The sequence below is a fragment of the Erpetoichthys calabaricus genome, chromosome 10 (assembly GCF_900747795.2).
Source record: "Erpetoichthys calabaricus chromosome 10, fErpCal1.3, whole genome shotgun sequence".
Lineage (NCBI taxonomy): Eukaryota > Metazoa > Chordata > Cladistia > Polypteriformes > Polypteridae > Erpetoichthys > Erpetoichthys calabaricus.
Window position 1 is genome coordinate 153,653,824 of NC_041403.2, and position 23,387 is coordinate 153,677,210.

Below are 23,387 nucleotides of genomic sequence, written 5' to 3' on the forward strand. Positions count from 1 at the left end.
TAATGTGTATAAGGGCTGATGTAAAGCTGAAGAAGGGCATTGCAATGCAAGGATATAAAGAACTCCTGGGAGATCAGACTGTATTATTCAATCCAAGTAGGTGACAGTCTCTTTAACTGGGAATTGGGTTTATAGAGAGGATCTGTGGCCTTCTGAAGTCTTTGCTGGCAGGGAGTCAGAGAGGTAGGTCACAAAGTCACTTCAATGGATAAAACTGGGCCGCAACACCAGAAAGGTTGAGGAACACTGTAACGGAGAGCAAGGAGAAGACAGAAGATAAATTCCAAATGCAATGCTAACCATGATGGTGGTAGATGCTACCAAAAAACAAGCTAATTAGGCAAGAAAGAGCATGTAAGTGTTTCTGTTAGGGTTTCCATTCCTGCTAGAATCTATCTGGCCGACAAATTAAAGGAAGCCACTACAATATAAGGTTTGGTCATATTTACCCTGCTTCATTCAAATCAGGGTTGATTTGGAGGATGGAACCAATCCCAGCTAGAACTGGGCACAAGGCAGGAATAAACCCTGGACAGGGAGCCAGACCATCATAGGGCAACCACACAATCACCAAGGCCAGTTTAGTGTCACCAGTCCACCCAACTTGTATGTCTATGGACAGTCAGAGAAAACCCATGCAGATATGGAAAAAACTTCTAAACTCTATGCATGATGGAACCGGGGACATGAACCCTGGCCTCCTGACTACAGCACTACCACGGCACCAACGATAAGATTTGATCATTTTACAAAGTGATGATTACTGATTTTCTGTGCAGTGTAAGTAAAATAAACCAGGTACTGGTCAACAAAATGGTCACGCACAAAATGGAATTGCTTTATAACTGCAATATCACTCTTTATAAAATGTACAGAAATATAGTAATGGGTTCAATCTTATTATTTGGGAACAGGGCTATATTTCTTGCAGTGGAAGCAGAGCGGCAGGCATGTGTTTCCATTAATCTTTTGCCTGATGTCAGCTCTTTTGTTTCATTTCTCTGTTGGGCCTACAGGCCCTGTGGAAGATGCATAAAGGTAATTTTTGCTGTTAACCCTTTTGATAAAGTTGGATAAAATTGAATTACTTTTCACATGCCCACTAACATGAGTAAAAAATAAGGTGCAAGTGAAGTGCTGATGGAGCAGAGGCAATAAAAAGCTACACTATATGGCCAAAGATATGTAGACACCCTTTCAAATGATTGAGTTCAGATGTTTCATTGTTAAAGGTGCATAAAAGCAAGTACTGCCATGTAGTCTCCAGTAGAGCGGCTCGTACTGAGGAGCTCAGTGACTTTAAATGTGGCCCTGCCATAGGCAGCCACCTCTGCCACAAGTCAGTACGTGAGCTTCTGCTCTGCTAGATCAGTTGTGAAGTGCAAGCACTGAGTAGCGATAACAGCTCAGCCACAAAGTGGAAGACCGTGCAAACTCATTGAACGAGTGCAAAAATGTTTAGTGTATGAGAATCACCTCTCCTCTGTGGCATCACTCACAACAGAGGTCCAAACTACCTCTGGAAGCAACATCAGCCCACAATCTGTGCGTCAGGAGCTCCATGAAGTGGGTTTCCATGGCTAAGCCAAAGATCACTACATGGCTGGAGTGTGTAAAATACATTGGTATTAGAAAGGAAGCCATGATTTCTGTGCATCTTGTTCTGTTACACCCATCACCTGCATGTCCTCTCTCACCACATCCATAAACCTTCTCTTAGGCCTAACTCTTTTCCTCTTCCCTGGCAGCTCTTTCCTTAGCATCCTTCTCCCAATATACCCAGCATCTCTCCTCTGCACATGTCCAAACCAATGCAATCTCGCCTACCTGACTTTGCTGCCCAACCTGAGCTGACCCTCTAATGTCCTCATTTCTAATTCTATCCATCCTCGTCACACCCAACGCAAATCTTGGCATCTTTAACTCTGCCATCTCCGGCTCTGTCTTCTGCTTTCTGGTCAGTGCCACCGTCTCCAACCCATATAGCATAGCTGGTCTCACTACCATCCCATAGACCTTCCCTTTCACTCTTGCTGATACCCGTCTGTCACAAATCACTCCTGACACTCTTCTCCACCCATTCCACCCTGCCTGCACTCTCTTCTTCACCTCTCTTCCACAATCCCCATTACTCTGTACTGTTGATCCCAAGGTATTTAAACTCATCCACCTTCACCAACGCTACTCCCTGCATCCTCGCCATTCCACTGACCTCCCTCTCATTCATACACATGTATTCTGTCTTGGTGATCCTACTGACCTTCATTCCTGTCCTCTCTAGAGCATATCTCCACCTCTCCAGGGTCTCCTCAACCTGCTCACTACTATTGCTACAGATCACAATGTCATCAGCAATCATCATAGTCCACAGGGACTCCTGTCTAATCTCATCAGTCATCCTGTCCATCACCACTGCAAATAAGAAAGGGCTCAGAGCCGATCCCTGATGTAATCTCACCTCCAACTTGAATGCATCCGTCACTCCTACCCTACCGCCATAAAATTCTGAACAGGTCCAACAGCAAAAGCTCTGAATACTTGTATCAATGAGATATTTCTGTTTTTTTTTTTTGTTTGTTTAATAAATTTGTAAAAATTTCTAAACTCTTGTTTTCACCTTGAAATTTTAGTTTAATGAGTGTTGTTTGATGAGGGAAAAATTAATTGAAATGATTTTAGCACAAGGCTGCAACATAACAAAATACGAAAAAAGTGAAGAAGTCAGACTACTTTTAGAAGTAATAGTATGTAAGTATTAAATGTAAATATTTATTTCTTCTCTCTGTAGATATCTACTTTTGAATAGTGTACTTTAAATTATTATTTACTGTCATCAGTATCCATGATTAAATCCAATTTGATCTCACCAAGACTTACCCATGCAAACTGCACTCTTCCTCGCACTCCTATCTCCAGTACCATAAAGCTTACTGAAATAATTCTGACAAACTCAATCAAGCATGTGAATCACACACTGATGCTTTCTGGCCTAGACGTCGACCCCAGACGCAATACTACTGTACAGTACAAGAGAAATGAATTAGCAGGCTTACGTCGGCCAGTGGTTCACATAGCAGTACATGAGGCGTCGAATGTGATAGGGAAGCCAGCAGACCACGAAGGCAACCACCACAGCTCCTGCAGGAGAAGAGAAGAAACAGACAGAAGCCATTAGTAAGAAACATTAAAAATGACCTTACATTGACTATATGTGCAGCATTTATCCCTCCTCAACTGAACCGGCTTCATCCCTTTAGGGATCTGAAGAATGTCCCTGGACACGATGCCAGTCCGTCACACAACACACACATACTGGACCAATGTAGACTTAACAATTAATCTCCTTGGTGTTAACCCCAAACATAACTCAGGCTCTAAATTTTATGGTGACACGGGGTGACGTGTAACGATTCCCTTTACAGTGTTAATCCCAACTCTCAGAACAGTATTCTGCTGCCATCCAGTGGGTGAAATAACATCATGCTGCAACAAATCATGAATATTTCTATGTGTTTTGCCACTCTATGGTAACTTATCTATATTTATAAGTGCCAAGAGCCTTTAAACAAAACACAATGGTGTGCAAAGGAGAGGCTGTAACGCCAGTTTTAGAACAAACTGAACCATTAGTTGAATCAAGTGATAAGGATGACAATGGGAATTGGTCATTAGATGTTTACACAGAAGAGAAACTGATACTTATGCAAGTGTACGACTGAACTGCTATGATGTGCCCGATGAATTTGGTCACTGTGGCTCAAGGAGATGCATGGCAAAATCATTGTGATCAAGAAGAAGGACACGAAAGACATTAGCCCCCTAAACACTGTTCACTATAAAGCATCTTGTTGTTTGTGTCTGGTGAAATGTGGAAGTCAAAATGCCTTCGGGATGAATGCCTGAGGACCCAGAAAACAATTTCACATGGGTAGAAAATGTACCCAATAACACAAACAATGGCCAGATTTGAACTGGAGCTGTGGAGCTGTGACTGGTAACTCTGTGTTACTTTAAAGCAATAACAACTTCAGTTGAATGAAAAGTGCATACAAATAAAAATCAGTGCCACCATACGCCATGATAATAACTGTAATTATCATTCTCCAACTGCCCCCAAACACTCTGACATATTCATTGTATTATGAAGATGACTCTCAAGACCAAGGTGTAACGTCATGCATGTCACAAAGGATTTTAAATTTGGTTGTTCTGACTATGATTGACCAAGTAAAAACATCTTTAATGGCTTTATGTTTCACCTGGACCAGTAGAGTGAATGAACAGTGGAAAGATGATTATGAATTATTACATGTTACTCTACTTAACTGTTTCTTGTCCTGGCAGTTTCGACAAACCATGATGGAGAATTTAAAAAAAAAAACTAATGGATCACAAGAAAAGGGCCAATTCATACTGTGACACTCCCAGTGTAGGAGCAAAGCAACATGTGGCTACGGCAGGAACTTACATGTGTTCAGTCCTTGGTGTTTCTCATTAATCCATTAAGTTGTTGTGTAAATCAAATGTTTATTTTCCATGTTATACAGTTCCACAGTTATATATCAAACATTTATTTTCCAGATTATACAGTTCCACAGTTATATATCAAACATTTATTTTCCAGATTATACAGTTCCGCAGTTATAAATCAAACGTTTATTTTCCACGTTATACAGTTCCACAGTTATGTATCAAACATTTATTTTCCACGTTATACAGTTCCACAGTTATAAATCAAATGTTTATTTTCCACGTTATACAGTTCCACAGTTATAAATCAAATGTTTATTTTCCACATTATACAGTTCCACAGTTATAAATCAAACATTTATTTTTCATGTTATACAGTTCCGCAGTTATAAATCAAACATTTATTTTCCATGTTATACAGTTCCACAGTTATAAATCAAATGTTTATTTTCCACGTTATACAGTTCCACAGTTATAAATCAAATGTTTATTTTCCATGTTATACGGTTCCACAGTTATAAATCAAACATTTATTTTCCACGTTATACAGTTCCACAGTTATAAATCAAACGTTTATTTTCCACATTATATAGTTCTACAGTTAGAAACCAAACATTTATTTTCCATGTTATATAATTCCACAGTTATAAATCAAACGTTTATTTTCCACGTTATACAGTTCCGCAATTATAAATCAAACGTTTATTTTCCACGTTATACAGTTCCACAGTTATAAATCAAATGTTTATTTTCCACGTTATAGAGTTCCACAGTTATAAATCAAATATTTATTTTCCACATTATACAGTTCCGCAGTTATAAATCAAACATTTATTTTCCACGTTTTATAGTTCCACAGTTATATATCAAATGTTTATTTTCCATGTTATACAGTTCCACAGTTAAAAATCAAACGTTTATTTTTCAGATTATACAGTTCTGCAGTTATAAATCAAACGTTTATTTTTCATGTCATATAGTTCTGCAGTTAGAAACCAAACGTTTATTTTCCATGTTATATAATTCCACAGTTATAAATCAAGCGTTTATTTTTCACATCATATAGTTCCTCGGTTATAAATGAAACTCAAGACAGACCGTGTAAGAAAACTGTACATTTTCACAGCCCAGTTAATCCACATACAAAACTTACAATAACTTCCTGGTTTCCATTAACCCCTGCAATCCAGCACTACTTCTTAAAGAAACAATACCCCATTAAAACTGAATCATTATCTAGTTCTAGTCTTAATACATAAACTAATCTTGAACTACAAAATAAAAATTAACATATCTTCAAAATAATTAGATATTAAAATGTTATTACAGAACCTGGTTCCCACACCCAGCTTCTTTAACTATTTCAGAACGATCAACCTACACTGAGCTTTCTTGACCGCAAAAGATCTCCTGATCTCTCTGTCAAAATGCTAGAAATTGTGATGCCCAAGAATCTGAAATTCCACTACCTCTACACCTGGGCCATGGATGTAAAAACTTTATCACAAATAGTAATGAATAAGAAAAAAACGTATCCAACGAACCACAGAGTACATGCTAACATGACCTTCACAACCACACTGCTTGTTAGAATTGCCAAGTCGACTTACAGAGACTTCTTTCCATATGACCTTTAATGTCAGTGATATCCTCCAGGGTACGGATGGAAGGGTTTCTTGGTTTCTTGTTATTGCTCACAGAACTAATCCCATGTCAATTTATTCACCAGCTGCTAGGTGGTGTGCTTCCCAGATGCTCTAGCGAGTGAATACTGTTCCACAAATCAGCCTTGAGCCAACCTGAAGGAGCCCCACATGAACACATTTGAAACACTTTTTATATTCTTGGCATAGGTTGACCACCCGTGAAATTAGGACCAGAACACTCAAGGAAGGTTGTAAACTCTATATATGTCTGGATTACATAAAAAGGGACTGGAGAGACTTTACGTTAAAATGAATCACAAAGGTGAGAAGAGAACTGCAGATGAAGGCTGTTTTTAGTTTTTGTGTTTTCATGGGTTTTCTCCCATAACTGAAAAATTTGCATGTAAGAGGGATTGGTGACCAAATTGTGAAGCCAGTATGCCATGTGATGGAATAGCATGCCACCTTTTATTGATTCCAGCCTTCCGTTTAATGAAGCTTGGAGCCGCTATTGTTCACTGTGGCCCTGGTAATGGAGTCAGTAAGATTGGAAAGTGGATTGATGGGTCCTAAGCAGTGCCTGCAGTGGAAACGGTGACAGCCTGCACTTAGTAGTTTATTACAGCATATGATGCGGCTGAGCATTGCAGAAGTTTTTCAGAGTTGTCCTTATATATTACACCGTATTTAACAGCTAAACAGAACAGATGGTGTAAACAGAAGCTGAAGCCTCCAGAGCATTTCAGGTACATTTTAAAGACCTGATTTACGCTAGTATTAAAATATAACTGATGTTTTCAAAACTTTAGTTATGGCCCAAATCATTTAATTATTTCAGAGATTATTGATATAGTAATGGGTGCAGGAAGATGCCAGGAGAAAGGGCATCAGCAAGGTGGCAAACAGAAACATAAATTCCTTCAGAAAACCTCCAAACAGTGAAATTCACGCTGGTAAAGGTGGTGGTTCTATACATGTCAGGGTGGGCAGACAGAGTCTGCTAGGTGGTGGCAGACCACCCTGGTTGATAGTGGTGTCCTGGAAGTGAAACCCCTAGTGGCCACAGAGTAAAGGTGTTAAAGTGCCCTTCATAATGTTTGGGACAAAGACCCACTTTACTTTGATTTACACCCTCTGCTCCACAGTTTAAAATTACAAATCAAACAATTCAGACATTGTGATTAAAGTGGACACTGCAGAGTTTCATTTCAGGGGATTTGCAGACATTTCGGTCACGCCATGGAGAAATGACAACACTTTTTATAAACGGTTCCCTCATTTCAGGGCACCATAATGTTTGGGACAATTGGTTTGTGATTCCTCAGGTGGGTTTCATGGCCTCATAAGATACCTCAGTTTGCTTTCTACCCTTTGGAGCCTGTAGTTGTCGTTGTTCGACATGAGGACAAGAGCTGTGCTAATGAAAGTCAAAGAAGCTATTATGAGGCTGAAAAACAAGAATAAAACCATTGGAGACATCGAGAAAAACATTAGGACGACCAAAATGAACTGTCTGGAATATCATGAAGAAGAAAGAACACACTGGTGGGTTCAGTAATGACAAAGGAGCTGGTAGGCCAAGGAAGACCTCCACTGCTGATGACAGAAGAATCCTCACTTTGGTAAAGAAAGAGCCCCCAATGCCTGTGCAACAGATCATACACAGTGTTCAGGGGGCCGATGTGTGTGTGTCAGAGACGACTATCAGCAGAAGACTTCATGAGCAGAAACACAGAAGACACACTGCAAGATGAAAACCACAAACACAGGATGGCCAGATTACAGTTTGTGAAAAAGGACTTCAAAGAGCCTGCAGACTTCTGGAAAAAGGTCTTGTGGACAGACGAGACAAAGTTGAACCTCATCAGAGTGATGGCAAGAGCAAAGTGCGGAGATGACAAGGAAATGCCACAGATCCAAAGCAGACCACCTCATCTGTTCATGGTGCTGGGGGTGTTATAACTTGGGCACAGTGGCATAGCTGGGGGGGGGGGGCAAGGGGGGACATCTGTCCCCGGGCGCAGCATCCAGGGGGCACCGAATTGATGTTCCCCATTGCATTTTGGCAAACAGGAGGGGGTGTGAAATCTTCAGTTGTCCCCGGGCGCTGAAAACCCCAGCTACGCCTCTGCTTGGGCATCTTGGGCTCTTTTGCCATGAGGCACATAGCAGCAGCAACAGTACTGCCTTGATTTGCCTTTAATTGAACCCACTGTCTTTGGTTTGTGTTGAAATATCTTTGAAGAACATCAGATTTGAAGATCACAGTCACTGATCTCGTTACTGCACCGTGTCAGATCACACAACTGAAAATCATAGTCCATGTGACATTAACCAAATGAGTGCCGTTGTGTGGGGCCTTTTCTCTGACAGCCAAAAACGTGCTGCCTGTTTGAAGTGTTAACAGCTGCAGAACGTTCAGCAGCAATCTCTCCTTTTGGCTCTCCTTTTCCATTCGATTACAGTATTTTATATATAAACGTCTACACGTGGAAGTGTGTGTGTCTGTCCGGCCCGGAAGTGAGAGGTGGAGTCGGGGTAAGGGCTCCACCTCGGAGGATACAGAAGCGAGGCCAACATGTCGGTAAAGCGAAACATCCGACGAGAGAGTCACTCGCTTAGCGGCTAATACAGAAACGAGGTGAGTACATCGGCAAAACAAAACAACCGAAGAAAGACGGTCGCTTACCCGCTAATGCACAAACGATATGAGCATGTCAGCAAAACGAAACCCGGAGTAGTTCCTTTCCTGACATCTCTACATTTCAATGTTTTTTATTCTGAAGATTTCAATAGTTTCTACAACCCCCGTGCTGTAAAAAGCCAGTATATATAAGACATTCTTCTGTTTGTGTGGACCAAAGCACCGGTGCTGCTAGGAAGTACTGTGGTATTGTGACGAAGGGTTAAGAGTTCTGGTACGTTCAGACACTGCCACGGCCCTTTTTCTTCACTTTTTTCCGTTCTGTTTTAGTATATACAACACGAGACACTGACCAGGTGAACTTTTCTTGTGTTTTGGAGGTTCAAAACACACGTGTTCCTTATTCGTCATCGCTACATTCTGTGCATTGTACTGTCGGATGACCATTCACTGGGTGTCAGCTCTCCTGTGTTTCCAGTGCCCCTCTCTGACTACTGAGAAAATCAAGCAGGTATAATTTTATCATCGCCTGTTGCAGACTCGGAGGTCTCAGTCATTAAGTATGTCACATTGAGGAGATCGACTTCACGTGAATGCGCTGCTGACCGTCTCCGACTGGCTAAGATTATGTAAACGAAAATCTCTGTAAAAGTCGTCTAATGTGACACGAGCATTAAAATAACGAAAAGAAATGCCTAGTAAGGGCCAAATCAGGCAGATTATTGAGTATTTAAATAAATTCAAACCTGCCTGTACAGAATCGTAAGGATTTTTAGTTACTGAATTAAAGAATGGCAGCATTTAAATAACTGGAGCAAAATTACAAGCAAGTAAGTAAAACTTGGCTGGTAGAACATTACTTGACGCAACGCCAAGGCATCTGGGCCTCCCAGTACGCGTGTAAGCCACAAGTTGGAAGACAAGAAAAAAATAATTTTTCATTTTTTTTTGTGAGCCTAGAGAACTGATTCAAACATCCGACACATCAGCTAAAAAAAAGAATGATGTGCAGAGTCCAAATGCACTGCTCTCAATGAGAAAAATACAGGAACTGAAGCAGCATATTCCATTGGGTATTCACTCTTTTAATATTTGTTGTCCTAAATCGTTTCTTTTATTCTGTGGTAATATTTTGATACTACAGTCGGTTAGTGATGCTTCAAAAAATAAAGTCTGATTGATTTATACTGTGACCCTATGAAGTATTAATGTATATTATTGCATGAATGAAGGTATGATTGATTGATTGTTTTTGCTGCTGTTTTATAATGTGGCCTGTGAGAGTGCTTCTGTTTAACTGTGCTATATAAAATGTAATTTTATTGGATGATCTCATAATAAAACAAAGTGCAATATAACAACCTAATATATGTTAATCCAATACAATGCATTATTAATACAAATAATACAAAAGATTTTTGCATGAATGAATGTATGAATGAATGAATGATTAATTTGCCATTGTGATGCTGCATTGTAATCTTATATCCTTTTTAAATCACCTTGTGATGATACATATGATGATAACTGTGCTGTTTAAAGACTCATTGTTTCTATATCAATATAAAATCTTTATATATTGTAATGTCCAACAGGACGGCAGTAACCACACACACAGACACACGCACAGAGCAACCTGAGCAGGGCCCTAAGCACTTAAAAGATTTTGGCACCTCTCCTCATATACATCTAATTAAAAATATAAACAATAATGAACCATAAAATAAAAGTTTAGTTTTCAAAATGAAACAAAACTTACAGTATTATAAAAGAAAATGTTAATTTTTGCATACTTCCATCCATCCATCCATTTTCCAACCCGCTGAATCACACACACAGGGTCACACTTTATTTATATTTGAAAAGCTTTCTCTCACTTTTTCTAATTGCAAAGTCTTTGATCAGATCCTCAAAAGTAATCTTACGTAACACGTCTGCTTCAATATTTAGTACAGAATAGCTGACCCCCGTGGCTCCAGCCGCGTAGTAGTAAAACAGGACAAACTTTAAAAATCAATAAAAAAAATGTAATTCTGGCCAAGTGGACGGTAGGTACACTCCAACGTCAAACACTGGCACTGTATCTGATCATGTTCAGCTCTGACGGGAGAGCACATGGCCATGAAATCTCTGGCAATCAGCAGCTACACTCTGAAACACATATACTGTAGCCCTGATCTCTCTCTCAAAATCATCAAACGTTACTCCTTCACAATCTCTAGATGATAACCCTAACCCTAACACCTAACCCTAAACCTAACCCTAATGTTGAACAAACAGGTATCGCTAGGTAAGCAGAGCCAAGGTGAGCTCCAACACGTGGCGAGAGGCTGACTGAGTCAAACGGAGGCTGGCAAGTGAGTGACGAGGGCCCTGCAGGCCGCAGCCTCTCTCAGATTCGTACAAATACATCGCTACTGCAAGCAAACTATGATACTTAGTGTGATGAGAGAAATCACAAAATCAACCATAACGTTCAAGCAAATTATAGAAAAAAAATGATCTAAATCCGTTCTCTTGTGAAAAGCAGACAGACGTTGGATTTTATATACAGTATATATTATTCTGTCCCTGAACTCCGTATTAGCGAGGCTTCTCTCCCAAGACCCAGTCCGTACAGAGTGTGTGTCGCCCCACTGGTTGTAGTGAACGTTGACAGATAATTTTACTCACAAAGAAAGTTAAGGCTGAGAATCCGTATACTTTAATGTAGATTTCTTGCAAGAAGTCGTACAAGTATTAGGATGTGAAAACCATTGATAACTTGAAGGTAAAAGGACGATAATTTCCTTAACCTAAAATACAATGTGGCGGAAGGTAAAGTAAAGACTAAGGCAGCGCCAATAGCAAAAAGGGAGCTAGGGACATACCAGTATGTATTAATTAAATAGGGGGTGGAAGTAGGAATGTACCAAACAGTCTGATAACAATATTAACACAGGCTGCTGTAGCAGCACATATATAGATGAGCCATCCAGCCTGCCTCTATTATTACTATTTTATTTTTATTATTATATATATTTGTATGTCTGGGTCCTCCCTGCGTGGAGTTTGCATGTTCTCCCTGTGTCTGCGTGGGTTTCCTCCGGGCGCTCTGGTTTCCTCCCACAGTCCAAAGACATGCAGGTTAGGTGGATTGGCGATTCTCAATTGGCCCTAGTGTGTGCTTGGTGTGTGGGTGTGTTTGTGTTTGTCCTGCGGTGGGTTGGCACCCTGCCCGGGATTGGTTCCTGCCTTGTGCCCTGCGTTGGCTGGGATTGGCTCCAGCAGACCCCCGTGACCCTGTGTTCGGATTCAGCGGGTTGGACAATGGATGGATGGATATACAGTATTTGTATGTCATTTTTTCATTTATTGTGGGAGAACCTTTACGTGTAATCTGGTTCAGCTTCACCATTTGCAATTTTCCATCATACAGTCCATGGAAAATCTGGCAATGGAAAATGCTTGTGGTGCTCCCCTTCCCTTGATGTCCTAAGCAAACGTTTACTTTGCTTAATGGTTAATCCAGCCCTGAAGTTGAGGAAACCTGAACTGGGCATTTTATTTCAAATCAACAAAACAATACTCCAGATTATGACTGAAACCTTCCTGTTGTTTTTGGCCCTGATAAACGCCTTATCGTCTTAACTGATCTCGTCCTCCTCCACACCTCACTCCTTCAGAAGAAGAGCCTCCTTCCGTGTGCAGGCTCCTATTTAACTCCCGCTGCACTCAGACTCCGCCCACCTTCCTTCATCTTCCTGAAGGTTCCCTGAAGAGCGCTCCTTTAGCTCATACATCTCACCACTCTCAATCTTGTCCCTGGGCCCGCCTACCCACCTTGACAGCCAACCAGGCGTTACCATACGTTGAAGAGATTTTTTAAAATAAATGACTGATTAGTTAGCACATTTGATTCTGTGAAGCAATTTTACTTGTTCTGTTTAGCACCTTGTAAACGGGCCTGCTATTTACGTCACGATTAAGATAAAAATATGAAGACAGTGACGTAGTGATTAGCTTCAGAGTTCTGGGTTCAAATCCTGGCCTGGGTGTCCTCTGTGTGGCGTCTACTCAGCCACCCCTAGTGAGTTCTGTGGTTGTTTCTGTTTCCTCCACATCTACAGTATCTCACAAAAGTGAGTACACCCCTCACATTTTAGTAAATATTTTATTATATCTTTTCATGGGACAACACTGAAGATATGACACTTTGACACAATGTAAAGTAGTCCATGCACAGCTTGTATCACAGTGTAAGTTTGCTGTCCCCTCAAAATAACTCAGCACACAGCCATTAATGTCTAAACCGCTGGCAACAAAAGTGAGTACACCCCTAAGTGAATAATGCCCAAATTGTGCCCAACGTGTCAATATTTTGTGTGGCCACCATTATTTTCCATAACTGCCTTAACTCTCTTGGGCATGGAGTTCACTGGAGCTTCACAGGTGGCCACCTGAATCCTGAATTCACTTTCATTTTTTGTTTTTAACCTCTGATTGGTCTCTCTTTCTTTCTTCTTTCTGTCCCCCCCCTCCCCCCCCCCCCCCCCCCCCCCCCACACACACACACACTTTTATACTTGCATTGTGCTGCAATCACGGATTCCAGAGCACTAATTTGGAAATATGCTGCTGCATGTGAATACGGGTCTTGCCAAAATCCTAATCAACACTTTGGAGCCACTCTGCCATGCTACCATGTGACACCAGTGTCTGTCTGGATCGTGAGTGCTCCAACACCACAGATCTCATCACTCCCTGTACCACAACGTGCCCTCTAGACAAGGCATGAAAAATCCATAATCTCAGTTTCATTAGTAATAACGAAGGCCATGTTACGTTAGACAACTCTTCCAGTGATTTTTCAGTTGTAGCCTTTATTGACGTAATCTTAGTCATCAGAGGCTTGTTGGGGACGGTGAAGGCCACTCACCTAGTCTGACATGCCCAGCGGCTCAGTCTAACTAGTCCATGACTTGCCTCAACATGATGGACGTCACTCGGTCAGTCAGTCAGTCATTTTCCAACCCGCTATATCCCAACACGGGGTCACGGGGGTCTGCTGGAGCCAACCCCAGCCAACACAGGGCGCAAGGCAGGAAACAAACCCCAGACAGGGCACCATGTCACTCGTTGCAAAAGCTAAATATCCATTTGCAGCCCTGAAATACACAGAAGGTTTCCTTACCCTTGATATTTGCACAGGGCGGTGAAGTAAGGAAGAAGTAAAACTCCTGCGTTCGTCCTTATTTACATTTTCTAGGAGGCTTACTTTTGTATGTCTTCAGTAAAGCAATCCAAATCAGCTCTAAATCTTGAGATTTCACTTTTGGAAAATTGATCAGCATCTGTTAGGCTTTGCGAGTTATGCCTCTGCATATTATGACTTTTCAAAGAGCTAAAAAGAAATTAAGAGTCTTGCAAGCATGAAATTTCATTTATCTTACAATCAGGGTTTAAAAAAGGAAATATTTCAAAAGGGAGCATACGGTATGAAAATAAAAGCCATTACAATTCTAGTAAAGCATCTAACAGTAGAACCCATAACTAATAATTTATTCTGTGATGGTGAAATACGCTAAGAAGCAGTTGATGAGAAGGACTGCGGTGGGCTGGCGCCCTGCCTGTTGTTTGTTTCCTGCCTTGCGCCCTGTGTTGGCTGGGATTGGCTCCAGCAGACCCCTGTGACCCTGTAGTTAGGATATAGTGGGTTGGATAATGGATGGATGGACAAGCAGGGATCTGAGCCATTGCTAGGGGCATCACATCAGGCCCGTTACTGTTTGAGCCATTACCATCAGAAAAGTCAAACTAGGCAATCAGAACCTAACAGACTAAGGGATTCTTATTTTATTTTCCAAAGGCCGTGTTATCCATCTCACCTTCCCTTCTTCAAAGACTGCCAGACTCACCTTTTAATTTCCCTATGGACAGCTAACATACACACACACGAAAACATACACAAAATACAATATACAAAATAATACAAAATACAGATATGCGTTCACACAATTGAACTTCCGAGGACTGATGCATTGCTATTGACAAAGATGGTGTTATTTAAGTAAATACTGTTCAATGATTATATTACGTCTAGGCATAACATCATAATCATTGCAAACTGTCAAACATGCTGCTTTTTTTGTAAATACTGTCTCTCTATTATAAAAAAATATTGGGAGGGAGACTAGGGAGACGAGACGTGATCTTCTTGGAAAAAACAATTTGACGTCCCGTGAGAGACACTTTAACGTCATGCGAGACAAGGCAGTGAGACAATATTTAAAACAAGTTCACGGACATCTAACATAGCAGTTGTTGGAAAGCTTTTGGCAGACATACTTCATGTGCACCCAACTCTTGAAACAATGACAAGCGACAAGCAGAACACGCAGCTCGCCAGCAGCAGCAGCAGCAACAAGCCAGCAGATGATCTGACCGCTTCTCCTTAGTGTGCGGTCAGCCCCAGTGCGAGCGGCAGAGACGCGAAGTGGCAAAAGGATAACTTCTGTGTAGGCTTTTAAATGATCGACACACTGCGCGACAAACAGAACACGCAGCTCGCCAGCAGCAGCAGCAACAAGCCAGCAGATGATCCGACCGCTTCTCCTTAGTGTGCGGTCAGCCCCAATGCGAGCGGCAGAGACGCGAAGTGGCAAAAGGACAACTGCCGTGCAGGCTTTTAAATGATCGATGTACTGCACGACAAACAGAACACGCAGCTCGCCAGCAGCAGCAGCAGCAACAAGCCAGCAGATGATCCGACCGATTCTCCATAGCGTGAGGTCAGCCCCAATGTGAGCGGCAGAGACGCGAAGTGGCAAAAGGATAACTGCTGTGCAGGCTTTTAAATGATCGACACGCTGCGCGACAAACAGAACACGCAGCTCGCCAGCAGCAGCAGCAACAAGCCAGCAGATGATCCGACCGCTTCTCCTTAGTGTGCGGTCAGCCCCAATGCGAGCGGCAGAGACGCGAAGTGGCAAAAGGACAACTGCCGTGCAGGCTTTTAAATGATCGATGTACTGCACGACAAACAGAACACGCAGCTCGCCAGCAGCAGCAGCAGCAACAAGCCAACAGATGATCCGACCGATTCTCCATAGCGTGAGGTCAGCCCCAATGTGAGCGGCAGAGACGCGAAGTGGCAAAAGGATAACTGCTGTGCAGGCTTTTAAATGATCGACACGCTGCGCGACAAACAGAACACGCAGCTCGCCAGCAGCAGCAGCAACAAGCCAGCAGATGATCCGACCGCTTCTCCTTAGTGTGCAGTCAGCCCCAATGCGAGCGGCAGAGGCGCAAAGTGGCAAAAGGATAACTGCCGTGCAGGCTTTTAAATGATCGATGTACTGCACGACAAACAGAACACGCAGCTCGCCAGCAGCAGCAGCAGCAACAAGCCAGCAGATGATCCGACCGCTTCTCCTTAGTGTGCGGTCAGCCCCAATGCGAGCGGCAGAGAAGCGAAGTGGCAAAAGGACAACTGCTGTGCAGGCTTTTAAATGATCGATGTACTGCACAACAAACAGAAAATGCAGCTCGCCAGCAGCAGCAGCAGCAGCAGCAACAAGCCAGCAGATGATCCGACCGCTTCTCCTTAGCGTGTGATTACCCTCCCCCCCCCCCCACAACGTGAGTAGCGTTAAACGTCCTGCGAGAAAGTGATTTAACCACGCCTGGGGCCAGAAATACAGGACAAATATTGTTTTTACAAAAGTTTTAAAGTAAAAGTGAAAATAATGCATATGTAACAATATCCATGTAAATAACAATCTCTTTAAATTGTATATCCAGTAAACCACACCTGGGGGGTGGGCGAGCGAAGCGAGCAGGGGGCAGAGCCCCATAGTATATAATAAGTATCTTTATTACATATAAGGTTACTTACACATTAAACACTACCGGCCACTTTATTAGGAGGTTGTTTAACTCTTATAGGGCTAATTATTTTGTTTCCCATTTGTCCCAGGGCTCAATATTTTTCTAAGAAGCACACAAAGCAATGGTTTCATACATAAATCAACATTTATGACAAATGCCACTCTGCTTTATGTTCCATGAGCCTCTACAGTATGCAAATTCACATACTTATTACATACCTGTTTGTCTCTTCACGCATAAGCTGAACGGCACTTTCTGGAAAAACGTAGGTTAAAATAGTCGAGTGGTTGGTAATCCGTTGTGTCCACTGGCACTCCGTGTCATCTGAAGGCCAGTTGCCAGCTTGCCTCCCACACATCTACTGTATGTCTGTGTAGTCTTCCCAGGGAGGACATTGCCGTAAGCATGTCAGCTGCACAAGCATGTTCTACACTACGGTCAGCTGGGAACAGATCAGCTGATGCAGGTACCTGTCTTTCGTTTTCGATTTCCAACTCATGTGCATCAAAATCGGAGTTAGATAATTGTCTGTGTAGTCCTATGTGTAAGTGCATCAGCTGTATGATCAGCTGGGGTCGGATTAGCTGATGCAGGTACCTGACTTTTGCTTTTGTATCAAAATCAGATTCAATAAGTCAGAGTCTGATTCGGCAATAATACGCAATAAATAAATAACACGCATGGAGTGATTTGCTTTGCGCATTCACTTTGCTCTCTCGCCTGATGTTGATGCCATTCTAAATGTTTTTTTACTCTGTGCTACTCACGCACACACAGGGACTCAACGTCAAGTTAACGAGTCTAACAGTCTTCTTAGCAAAGCGAGTCTACCTATAATATAGCGCTGAGTTTTATTGACGATTACAGATTTTTTCGCCTTCTGCCCCTGAATGTTGACTTTACACTTGTTTACATCTGCCCTCAAACCCTCGTGTCGACAAAAGTCGACATCCGCCCTAAAAGAGTTAACACAAATATCTAATCAGCCAATCACATGGCAGCAACTCAATGCATTTCGGCCTGTAGACATTGTCAAGGCGACCCACTAAAGTTGAAACTGAGCATCAGAATGGAGAACAAAGGGGATTTAAGTGACTTTGAATGCAGCATGGTTGCTGCTGCCAGACGGGCTGGTCTGAGTATTTCAGAAACTGCTGATCTACACAACCATCATCAGGGTTTAAAGAGAATGGCCTAAAAAAAGGAAAATACCCAGTGAGTGGCAGTTCTCTGGGCAAAAGTATCTTGTTGCAGAGGTCAGAGGAGAATGGCCAGACTGGTTTGAGCTGATAGAAAGACAACAGTAACTCAAATAAGCACTCATTACAACCGAGGTGTGCAGAAGAGCATCTCTGAACACACAACACGTTGAACCTCGAAGCAGATGGGCTACAGCAGCAGGAGACCACACACCAGGTTCCATTCCTGTCAGCTAAGAATCAAAATTGGACAATAGAAGATTGGAAAAACGTTGTCTTCTCAGATGAGTCTCGATTTCTGCTACAACATTTGGATGATAGGGTCAGAATTTGGCATTGACAAAATGAAACCTTGTATCAACGGTTCAGGCTGGTGGTGGTGGTGGTGGTGTAATGGTGTGGGGGATATTTTCTTGGCACACTTTGGGGTCCTTAGTACCTATTGAGAATCGTTTAAATGCCACAGCCCACCTGAGTATTGCTGCTTTGGACCTCACAAACAGAAGAGAGGCTTGTCTGTTACATGTTTCACATTTTACAACTGCATGGAAAAAATAAATAAAAAGGGTGAAGATCATAGCTGAACTCGCCGTAGTTGTTAAGCCGTCTTAGAGCAGCAACTCCGTCAGGCAGTGTGTTATTGGCTGTCAGGAAATTGGGCGAGCACAGCTGTGCTGGAAAGTCACCACGCAGTCGTGTAATTTGACAGGCCCAACGATTTTCATCATAGACTTACAGGGAGAACACAGGGAATCTTAAGAGAAGGTAAAAGATAGAACTGGAAGTCAGTGAGGCGAATACTAGATACAGTTAGGTCCATAAATATTTGGACAGAGACAACTTTTTTCTCATTTTGGTTCTGTACATTACCACAATGAATTTGAAATGAAACAACTCAGATGCAGTTGAAGTGCAGACTTTCAGCTTTAATTCAGTGGGGTGAACAAAACAATTGCATAAAAATGTGAGGCAACCAAAGCATTTTTGAACACAACACAATGTAAGCTTGAAGGGGAATGGTTAGCAGAATCTATTTAGTGTCAAAGCTGCGCCTAATTCCTCTTTTGAAAAGTGAATCTAATAATACACTTGTATTAAAAATTTTTCATCCAATCTTATTACAAGTTGGTACTTTTACTGGTTTCTTTTCGTAATCATTTTACTTTTTTCTTGACCACAGTGACAGTCATATTCAATCTGAAAGCAGAACGTTGAAAGGCCAGTGTCACAAAAGATCCAAGAGTCCGAGAGGAAGAACTGCCTGCAGACTGCTGAGGGGGACAAGAGAATGAATTGATGAGCCGAGCCAAGTGGCACTGGTGCATTCAGTGACATCGGGCATATGGCAGCAAGAACACCGCAGGCCAGCGTTGTAATGGAGAGCAGGTGTTGGCAGTAATTGTTTGAGATGGTCAATCAATCTAAAGCAGACAAGCCTGCTCATACTGGGCAGCTCTAACTGGTGGTCATGTTATGCTGTGTGGTCCGGCCAAACAACTCATAGCCTTTGCCAGTATTTTCAGGGTATGTAAGCCTTATGATATCCTCTTAATCCAGCAGTGTATTCTTGTGATGGTGCTGGTCGGCCCCACACTACCGGGGCCTTCCAGAGGGGGCCTCTGGTACCCACCACCCCCGATAACGTACCAGCAGGTGAGGACACTCACACAGAGCAAGGGGTAGGTGCATAAATGTGCAAAAAAGTGTTTTAATTAAAAAACTATCAAAAACAAATAGTGTCCAAAAGTGCAGTGCAAATCTTCAATAAATAAAGAATCCAATAAATAAAGGCATGGTGTCCAAGTGGAGATCAAAAACATTTTCTTAAAACCCAAAGTTAAAATCTGAGAGACTGTCCATCACGTATCCCAATGCTGCCTTCTAAAAGTCGACGTCTCTTCAGCTTATCCCGTACGGGATCTGGCAACTGAGGAGACGTCCACCGACAGGTGCAGTCAATTAGGCTCGGGTTCCCATTGCTGGGCCCTTGGCAACCACGGGGTGCCATGCCAAGCTGCATACATGTCCCGCTGCCTGTCCCTCGGCACCCACGGGAAACACCACATATCAGGCCTCTCCTACTCCCTGGCAATTGTCTGGTCTTCGACCTCAGACTCTTTGCCCTGAAGCTCCACTCCCAACCACCTGCCTCCATTCTATCCCGCATGGGCTCTCGCTCTTTCTCTCTCCTGTCCCTCTTCCCATTTTTCTTTTCCATTTCCTTTAACCCCCGTCCTTCCTTTCTCCTCTCACTCACTGGATAGCCAGTCTGTGTTCTTCATTTTTCCTCTCATCTGTTTTCTCGTGCTGGCTCTCCCTTATATGCCTCCATGGGTGCAGAAGCTCAGCTGTGCACTGCAGAAAGCCGATGAAGCAATTGACACAGACTGCTCCTTCACATGCAGGTACGTCTCGCCCCAATTACTTCATCAACCTCCCGCAGCTGTGTGAGCATGCACACCCACGGAGAGCGAGCCAGACAATTAAGTATTTATTCATTAAAATGGACCCCTGATTGTACTTTAAGCTGCGGACCTGCTATACCATAATTCTTGGTGATGGACTTTAGGTTTAGGTTTAGGTTTAGGTTTAGGATTAGGTTTAGGTACACTTTATTATCCCAGAAGGAAATTTGTTTGCAGCATCCATCCATCCATTCTCTTCCGCTTATCCAAGGTCAGGTCGCGGGGGCAGCAGCTTGAGCAGAGATGCCCAGACTTCCCTCTCCCCGGCCACTTCTTCTAGCTCTTCCGGGAGAATCCCAAGGCGTTCCCAGGCCAGTCGAGAGACATAGTCCCTCCAGCGTGTCCTGGGTCTTCCCCTGGGTCTCCTCCCAGTTAGACGTGCCGGGAACACCTCACCAGGGAGGCGTCTAAGAGGTATCCTGATCAGAAGCCCGAGCCACCTCATCTGACTCCTCTCGATGCAGAGGAGCAGCGGCTCTACTCTGAGCCCCTCCCGGATGACTGAGCTTCTCACCCTATCTTTAAGGGAGAGCCCAGACACCCTGCGGAAGAAACTCATTTCAGCCGCTTGTATTCGCGATCTCGTTCTTTCGGTCACTACCCATAGCTCATGACCATAGGTGAGGGTAGGAACATAGATCGACTGGTAAATTGAGAGCTTTGCCTTGCGGCTCAGCTCCTTTTTCACCACGACAGACCGATGCAGAGCCCTCACACTGCGGACGCCGCACCGATCCGCCTGTCGATCTCACGCCCCATTCTTCCCTCACTCGTGAACAAGGTCCCGAGATACTTGAACTCCTCCACTTGGGGCAGGATCTCGCTACCAACCCTGAGAGGGCACTCCACCCTTTTCCGGCTGAGGACCATGGTCTCGGATTTGGAGGTGCTGATTCCCATCCCAGCCGCTTCACACTCAGCTGCGAACAGATCCAGAGAGAGCTGAAGGTCACGGTCTGATGAAGCAAACGGGACAACATCATCTGCAAAAAGCAGTGACCCAATCCTGAATCCACTAAACCGGACCCCCTCAACACCTTGGCTGCGCCTAGAAATTCTGTCCATAAAAGTTATGAACAGAATTGGTGACAAAGGGCAGCCCTGGCAGAGTCCAACTCTCACTGGAAACGGTTTCGACTTACTGCCGGCAATGTGGACCAAGCTCTGACACCGGTTGTACAGGGACCGAACAGCCCTTATCAGGGGGTCCGGTACCCCATACTCTCGGAGTACCCCCCCATAGGATTCCCTGAGGGACACGATCGAATGCCTTTTCCAAGTCCACAAAACACATGTAGACTGGTCGGGCGAACTCCCATGCACCCTCCAGGACCCTGCTAAGGGTGTAGAGCTGGTCCACTGTTCTGTGACCAGGACGAAAACCACACTGTTCCTCCTGAATCTGAGGCTCGACTATCCGACGGACCCTCCTCTTCAGAACCCCTGAATAGACTTTTCCAGGGAGGCTGAGGAGTGTGATCCCTTGTTTGCAGCAGGAAAGTACAAAACCAGAAGATGTTGTTACAGAGATCAATAGATACAACAAAGACGCTACATTTGCCAACCAATGCCATTACATAAACACGCACACTCAAAATCAATACAAAAACAACACAAAATACACAGAATAAGAATGCAGGATTTAACATTTAGCAGCATCTCTGCTAATACCTCTTGGAATTAAAGAGTTCTTAAACCTGTGGCTCTTTACTTTTGAAAACCTCAATCTGCAGCCTGACAGCTGGAAATTTCGAGCAAAGAGGATGGCTGCTGTGTGACAGGATTGAGTTGGCTTTCTCTCTAACCCATTTGCAATACGTGAACCAAAAATTTTACTGCAAATTTTTATAATGATGTTAAGATGATTTATATTCTTGTTGCTGAGGTTTCCAGGTAACACTGGTTTCAATAAAGGACTTGTAAAAAGGAGTCATTATGGTTTTGTCCAGTTTAAAACAGACTTGCCACCATTGTGACTGCCACACAGTAATATCCGATATTAATTATGATTACACTTCTCCACCTCAAAGATCCTGAAACCTGCTTTTGATTTCTAACTTGGGCTGTCCTGTGGAGTTTGTATATTCTCCCCTGTGATCCCTGGCAGGGGTCTTTCCACAGTCTGATGACTAACAGTTCAGTTGGTGCAGTGTGTGTGACTCGGCCCAGGTTATCCATGATCAGCGTTGGCTTCCATGTTTGCATGTGGGATAAGCAGATATATTCTGTATGTATATATTGTGCCACTAGAGGGCGCTGTCGCTCCTCAAGCCCCACAGACAAACATCCAGGACACCAAGCAAAAGCACCAATAATCTTTTTAATTTCTTTTCTTTTCGATATTAGGCCACAGTAGACACCTCAATCACAATAAATCAATCCTCCACTCCCAGCAGCTCCATCACTCTACCTCCCAACTCCAGCTCAGCTTGCTGGGTCTAGCGTAGTCCTTTATATAGTCCTTGATAACCGGAAGTGTTCCTGTCCTTCTGTCCATTTGATTTAATAGCACTTCCAGGTCAGATGAAGACTTGCATTGTTCTTCAGCCCGGAAGTACTTCTGTTCTTCCGTCCCTGTGACTTGGGAGTACTTCCAAGCTATAGGGAAAATAAAAATCCCCGCGTCTCCCTGCAGCGTCACATGATGGTACCCACGGCACCCAGCAGGGCTGTCAAGCCGAACTCCATCTCCCATTGTGCTCTGCAGGAATCCGGGGCACCTCCATGCTGCAGGGAAGACGCCATTTAGCATCCTGGCCGTCCATCACAATATGTTGTACTAGGGTGCTGTACCGTTTTAGCCATTATGATGTGACAAAAGGCGCTATACCAGCGCCTGACCCGACACAGACAGACACGGGAGGCACACTTATAAAACAAATAAATGTTTTTATTTTCTTCTCTTCTGCCTGTGGGCAACGCCTTCCCCGTTCCCACAGGCACAACACCGTCCCAATAAGCACAATCATCACAATACTTCTTCTCTTTATCTCCTCCACTGCTCTCCGGCAAGCTTTGTCTCCCTCCTCCCGACTCTGGCTCTCAGAGTGGTGGCTGCTGGCTCCTTTTATAGCCCACCTGGAAGTGCTCCAGG

At 43.3% G+C, this 23,387-nt stretch overlaps 1 protein-coding gene across 1 annotated transcript in view; it reads right to left on the reverse strand.

Moving 5' to 3' along the window:
* ntsr1 (neurotensin receptor 1 (high affinity)) overlaps positions 1-23,387 on the reverse strand; it is a 331,861-nt gene that overhangs the window by 13,408 nt on the left and 295,066 nt on the right. Inside the window, exon 3 of the mRNA XM_028812143.2 lies at positions 3,054-3,138. Coding sequence (XP_028667976.1) covers positions 3,054-3,138 — 85 coding nt within the window. The remainder of the gene's footprint in view (positions 1-3,053; positions 3,139-23,387) is intronic.